The sequence below is a fragment of the Podarcis bocagei genome (assembly GCF_964188305.1).
Source record: "Podarcis bocagei genome assembly, chromosome: 14".
Classification (NCBI taxonomy): domain Eukaryota; kingdom Metazoa; phylum Chordata; class Lepidosauria; order Squamata; family Lacertidae; genus Podarcis; species Podarcis bocagei.
The window spans coordinates 46,329,226-46,336,326 of record NC_138139.1 but is presented as its reverse complement, the minus strand read 5'-3'; the positions used below and the strand labels follow the sequence as shown (position 1 = coordinate 46,336,326).

General features: G+C 42.1%; 1 protein-coding gene across 1 annotated transcript; it reads right to left on the bottom strand.

The window, feature by feature from the left end:
- Nucleotides 1-676: 676 nt before the first annotated feature.
- Nucleotides 677-4,365, bottom strand: ATP5MF (ATP synthase membrane subunit f). Its single transcript, XM_081169808.1, has 4 exons — nucleotides 4,212-4,365; nucleotides 3,010-3,117; nucleotides 1,745-1,861; nucleotides 677-846 (listed from the first exon to the last, which is right to left on the bottom strand). The coding sequence occupies exons 1-4, from the start codon at nucleotides 4,225-4,227 to the stop codon at nucleotides 818-820; spliced, it is 270 nt and encodes an 89-aa protein (XP_081025934.1). The 5' UTR covers nucleotides 4,228-4,365; the 3' UTR covers nucleotides 677-817.
- Between the last annotated feature and the right edge of the window lie 2,736 nt (nucleotides 4,366-7,101).

Here is a 7,101-nt window from a genome sequence, read left to right as displayed (position 1 = left end):
TGCACTTTCTGAAATTTGTCATACAATTCTGGCACATTATCAAAAGTTGCCCAAACTACCTTTAAGCATTTATTTCCTATTTTAAAGGGAGATACTTTGATGTTAATTTATTTAGTGTGACTTTGGGGGACAGAAAAGGAGCACATGCTTGGGAAGAACTAACTGAGGTCCTGCATCACAATATAAATCAGGATATTTAATTGATTTTTAAAAACTGCCAAGTGCATAATGTTATCTTGTAGATTGAGCAATTATATAGCAGGAACAGTGGTTTCAATTTTACTAAGGAGTTACTAAGGAATCTTCCTGCTGCAAAACAAGAGCATTAAATGTCTCTTATTAGAGAAACCAAAGGAAAGAAGCTATACTATTTCACTTTGGTTTTGTTGCTAGGGCCAGACTGAGCCTACCTCTAAAATGCACACAGCTTCAGTCACCTGAACTAAATTACTCTGCAGACTTGAGTAAGTTCTAAGGATGTCATATAGTCTCTAGATTTTGTTAATAGCACTATGTCTAATGCTCTTTACTCCTTCTCCTTACAACTTCAGGCAATTATTCACTCATGGGCTGTGGTTACCAATCCCTTCAAGCACCAACTTAATGTAAACCCCCCCGTGCCCGCTGTGGGATCAGTTAGTTTGTTACCTTGCAGTGATCAAATTAGTTCCATCAGTCACAAGGAAAGTAGATATTTTATTATTGGTCACAGAATACACTGTTGAGTCTAGAAGGTAAGAGCCAATCTGCATTCAGTTGAAGCAAACTCACTACGAGTCGCAGCATGGCAGCTTGTATTCTTCTGGTCCATCAAGCTTCAGTGATACTTCCTCCAGCGATCATGCTCTGAATAGCCAAAACAAACAGTTGCAGTCTTTTGGATATTAGTATATGGAAGTGCATCCTTCATTTAAAAGGTTTATCCCATATTTCCATGTGTGTTCAAAACAGCTTCTAATTACCATGACAAAGCTAAACAATGACATACTGTATACGATCATTAACCAAATACCTGGGGAAAATGGGTTTTACCTAACGCCTGACAACAACATGGCATCCAATTAAACATTCAGGTTCCCAACAGTAAGCAGCTATATGCATCTGGGAAATTTACAAATTTCCCATGAACACAACCTCCCCATTTCTCCAGGACAAGTACTCAGAGCTATACTTTGGCCATGTAAGTTCAATTTAGGTATCCCAAGAAACTTTAGTAGTTCCAAAAGGAAGAGAGAGAGTGCAACTGATGCAATCCACCATAGGTCGGGGCATGAAGCACGAGCAGAAAATCAACAGCACACATGCCTTTCCCTAAAAGCATTAGGAATTCTCCTCTCAGAGGACTTACAGTACAATCGCATCTTACGCAGGGAAGGTACATAAATGCAAAAACTGCTATACTTGAACCACCCATTAGTGTCCTTACATTTCCAGAGCCAGAGCACTGAGTGGGCCTTGTCGTCCAAGCAAGGCCATCACATCATGTTGGCTCTGGAAGCCTAGGGGTGGTCATGCAAGTTCTTGTGGGAACCTGGGACGGCCCCACAGTATCTTGCAAGAGCACCCCAGAGCCTGCCTGCTGAGCTGGGCTTGCCCAGTAAGCAAGGGAGGGAGGTTAAAAGATCTCTGCTTTGCATGCATTTATCATGTAAAGTTGAAATCGTGCAAGATAAATGTGCGAAAGATGCGACTGTACTGTATTTACTGCTGCTTTTTAGGTATACACAATGAAAGTTTTACTCACTTATATGGTCGAAGCTCCACACGTAGCTGAGAACCACATAGGCAGTTAGCATCATGGCGATGCCACCAATGCCTGGTTTCTTCACATCAATGTACTTTTTGACAAATCTGTCATAGCCTAGTGAAAAAGGAGCGTAGTCTTAGCCATACAGATAGCAGAGGAACACCTAGTAGTGATAAGTGACAGCTACACTAAAAAGCTAACAGAATAAGGAAATGAAGTCTTCAGCCCAAGATCACTACTTTTGCAGCCTGTTATTTAGTTCCACTGAACTCAGTGGCCTCAATGAGACCTACCTTTCTAGCTAGTGTACTTAGGCTTATAGCCCAAGTAGGAAATTTATCAAAAATCAGGATTTTACAACAAGGCTGTACCATTTAGTTTATCTAAACACTTTAAAATGGCTACATTAAGACATATGCTTAAGAACAGAGGGAAAGGGACTGAGAACCCAGGTTAAAGCTGCAGCTCTGGAGAAGAACAAATGTTTTGCAAGAGGCCTTGCGTTCAATGCCTTCCTGTCCAAGTAGCTGGGCTCGGAAATAAAAACCTGTTTGAGATGTTGTAGAACTACTGCCAGCTTTACATGGGGTAACAGCCCTCTGGTTTTTTATTCATAAGCAGCCACTGCCTCTGTATGTTTTTATGCCACTCCTGTTGATTTTGCAGTTTTTAGTATATGCTTGTTTTTTGTTTGTTTTAAACTGGAGGGTGGTGTACAAGTCCTTTAAATAAGTAGGAAGGAAGGCCAAAAACTGCCTGTTCAGGGTTGTAGTTCTGTGTGCATTTATTTGAGTGTGCCAATGAGCTCAGTGGAAGTTAGTCAAGAGTAGAAATGCAAAGGATCTGGCTGCAAGACTGAGGAGACTTGTGGCTCAATCCTATGTATTTTTACTCTTATGCTACCAAATTCAATAGAAATATACTCCCAAGTATGTATTTGGATCACACTGTGAATGCATCAAGTGGGATTAAAAATCTGAAGGTGGATCACAACTAGATTTTCAAACCCCATGAAGCCTTTATTTCATTGGCAAATTAAAGAGTATTTCAATGGACTGTGTGATCTGTTGTACACTGAATCCTGCCAGTTTTTCTCAGGTATAACACTATTGGCATAAACCTAATAGGAGACTTCTGAAACCCTGGTTATCTGCACACAAAATGTTGGTGTTGAACAGATTAAATATTCAGCAAGACAATCACATGCATACAATTCCTGCCACAAACATATGCTCCACATCAGATGTTTCCCAGACACTCACCTCCTCGGATACTCGTAACAAACCCAGCTGGGGTGTAATCTCGAGTTGCTAACCAGTTTGGCAACTGCCCCACTTTTACATCCAGCAGCCTCATATCTTTTACTGGAACTAAGAAAAAAAGAATGTGAGGGTGGGCATCTGCTATGACTTACCCATCCCTATTCCAAGGAGGAGGAACAAGTGGTAACATAAGGTTCTCCCCCACACCTCCCCTCGGAGGCGACCACCGACTTCCGACATCTTCAAAAGATGAATAGGCAAATTCATGGAGAAGAAAGCTATTGGTGGCTTTTAGCCATCACAGCTATGACACAGCCTCTTCGGTTGGAGGCTATAAATACTTCCCAATACCAGTTACTGGAAACTGCAGGGAGGGAGAGTTGTTCCTGTGTTCAGGTCCTGCTTGCAGGTTCCCCAATAGAGGCATCTGGTTGGCCACTGTGAGAACAGGATGCTGGCTTGGGTGGGCCATGATCCGTTAGATCAGAAAATGTCCAACCGGCCGGCTGTGATCTACAGGACCTATTTCCGTGGGCGTCGCGTTGACATTTATTTTCTCCCCGCCGGTGGGGTGGGGGAAGAAGGTGGGCGGCCGATAGGTGGCTTTATTGCTGCGTGCGATTGTCAATGATTTCTTGTAACCCTCCTTAAAAAAAAAAAAGCTCAACATCTCTGGGCGACCCTCCCCCTAAAAAGCTCAACAACTCTTTCCACCCACCCCACGCATGCACGCTCCTCCTTCCTCCAATGACAATGGGTTTCATACTCCCAGTATTTTAAAACTGCCCGTTTTTTTTAATACTGGGAGTAGATAGCAGTCTCTTGGGAGTTGAACGTGCCTGCACTAGGTTATTCTTATGGGGTGGGGGGCAGGGGCGTTCGAAGCTTTGCCTGCCGAACTTCTGCCTGACACTGACACACAAATGCAAAGGAAAGCTGTTGGGAGGCAACAAAGAGGAAGGTTGGGGTGAGAAACGGTGGCCTCAAGGGCGAACCCCAGCAATGAAGAGCAGCGGCCTGGCGCTTGTACCCAGGGCTACATTGAGAAGGGCGTCTCTTTCTCAGAAGGCGCGTCTTTCTCCTTCCACAGAACAGCGGGGCGCTTCTTCTCCGGGAAATGGGAGCAAGTTAATCCCAGCACCGCCCTAGCCCTGACAGGAGCCGGGTCACCTTGGCGTCTCCCTCCCTCAAAAAGCGCTTACCGGGTCGGTCCGCCATCTTGAAGCTGCCGCAACGCCTCCCTGCTCCTCCGCTCGCAAGGGCTGCCGGGAGAAGGTTGCGCGCGCGGGGGCTCGCGGGAAAAGAAGGTCGCCCTCTCCTTGGGCGGTGTAATGGGCGGGCCTGGCGAGGGGAGGGGCTGGGCGGAGCTAGTTTGGGCGGGAAAGAGAAGCCAAGGGATTGGATAAGAGCGGGACGTTCTCCTCACAGGTGTCTTTGGCGACCATCCTTAGCGCGCGCGCACTTGAGGGGCGAGATCCACTGAAGGCAGTGGGATGTGCTTCCTGAGTAAACAGCCATAGGGCTTCATATTCCGCTTTTTTCTTTCCTGAAGGGGAGCCAGAACGGCTTTTCAGCTGAAAAATACCCCAGTCAAAGAAAAACACACACAAAAGCAAAACAACAACAAAACAAGCCCAGAAACAATAAGCTCTTGCATAGAAAATACTCTCTTAATAAATGACTTAGACGAAATGTTTGTCAAAGCTACAATGAATTAATGAAATTTGCTTTTGAAACTGATCCCCCACACAAATACTTTTTTTAAAAAAGGTTTTAACAACTATTTTTCGTTACTGGTTGCTTAATTTCTGCTGACTTTTGTTGTGTTTTAACCTTTCAAAAGCCACCCTTAGTGCGGCAAATTACAGCAAAGGATGGGAGAATATATTAAAATAATATTGCTGTTCTATATTTCTCCTTTTAATAGAAATCTCTCAAGTTGTGTAGCATAAAACTGCAAACATCGTAACACGATGCATTCTAAAACCACCACTAATCCAAAATATAAAAGCAATAAAAAGGCACCTCACCCCCCCAAAAAGAGAAAAAGAATACAAAGGCATACCTTTTAAAGAGAAATGATTTTGAAACATAATCTTCTAATGATTAGACAATTCCGTTATTTTATTGCTGATTGATTTGTTCTGTATAAACGCTGGCTTCTGCTTTTATTTTTATTGCTTTTATTAGTCTTGGATGTTGGGGTTTGTTTGTTCAACCCTGATGAACAGATTGAAAGGCAGGATGTTAACATTTAAAAATTGATATTTAAAGTAATCCAGAACGATGAAGGGGATGTAGCAATTCTCTTACGAGCAAAGGTCACAGCATTTGGGGCTTTTCGGTTTAGAGAAAAGGCGAGTAAGAGGATAATAGAGGTTTGCAAAAATATGCATGGCATGGAGAAAGAGGCTACAGTATGTTTTTCTCCAGAACTTATGGGCATCCTGAATGTTGGATTCAAGACAGATAAAGCACTTCTTCATACAGCACACAGTTAAACTATGGAACTCACTGCCACAGGAGGCAATGAGGAGGTGGCCACCAACTTGAATGGCTTTCAAAGAGGACTAGACAAATTCAAGGAGGTGATAAGAAAATAAATGCTCCCTCAATTACATAAAGGCATATTGAATTAATAAAGGGAACAGCCATGTTTCTTTTCTCTCCACTGTGAGGCCTTGAAATAAAATGCATCTTGATATAAAACGTATCCCCATGAGTCAAACCCCTTGCAACTATAAAGACATGTAACAGTTTGTTTTGCAACATTTTTATATTAAGTGCTTTGTAACAACTGATCGTCTTAAAGCTTTCAAAACAGTTTGCAGCTTACACTTGAAATCTATGCAACCATCTTTTGTTTGTTTGTTATTATTTATATATATAAAATTTTTATTTATGATTTTCAATTGTATACCTTTCAATAATTTTACAATCATTTTAACATTTTGAAACTCGACTTCCTTCCCCCTCTTTCTGCAGTTCCTAAAATTTGTTTTTTATATATATATTTTCTGCATATTCCAAATTAACTTAATCATTTATTCATCTACTTTAAATGTGTACTCTTATAAAACAGTTATTACAACAATCCTGCCAATTTTCTTATCCATTTACAGTTTGTTTGTAAATATTCAATAAACCATTTCCATCTTTTGTTTGTTAAATCAAATTTGCTCTTGCTAATGTCTTTATGATTCCTGTAAAAATTAGTCTGTGAGTTTGTGATTGTATTTTGTAAATCACCCCGTCAGGCATTGTCTCCAGCTATCAGTTTCTAGTCTCATCCTCTCACGACACCTAGGGGGATGGAAAAGCCAAAGATGAGCACAAAATCTTGTTGCCTCATGTCATCACTGAATCAGGTATGACTCACCTGTCTCACATGTACCTAATCTATGTTTGGCACGAGGGAGTGGGGAGCGTGAAAGGTAGGGCAGTTCGTAAAAAACTTTTTTTTGAAAATGCCTGCTCCAAAGGTCTTATCTTACTACACTAGGGATTATATAGCTATACGTATCTGAAATTTCATGCGTATCCGTTAATATCTTGACCCTGCTCCACTGAATTGAAATTTCAGCCTTCACGACATAGGAAAACGGCCACGTAAACAGCTATTTTTGTGGATGAGGGTCAAGATATTAACTGATATGCATGAAATTTTAGATACAGTAGTACCTCGGGTTACATACGCTTCAGGTTACAGACACTACAGACTCCGCTAACCCAGAAATAGTACCTCAGGTTAAGAACTTTGCTACAGGCTGAGAACAGAAATCGTGCTCCAGCGGCACGGCAGCAGCAGGAGGCCCCATTAGCTAAAGCGGTGCTTCAGGTTAAGAACAGTTTCAGGTTAAGAACGGACCTCCAGAACGAATTAAGTACTTAACCCGAGGTACCACTGTATAGCTATATAATCCCCAGTGTAGTAAGATAAGACCTTTGGAGCAGGCATTTTTACAAAAAAGTTTTTTATGAACTGCCCTAGTGAAAGGGGATATGAGCTCGGGGCTTATCTCAGTTCGGGGTTTTCTCTCTTTTGCCTGCCTGTGGATACAGAGAGGACCCTGTACCAGTGGCGTAGCGTGG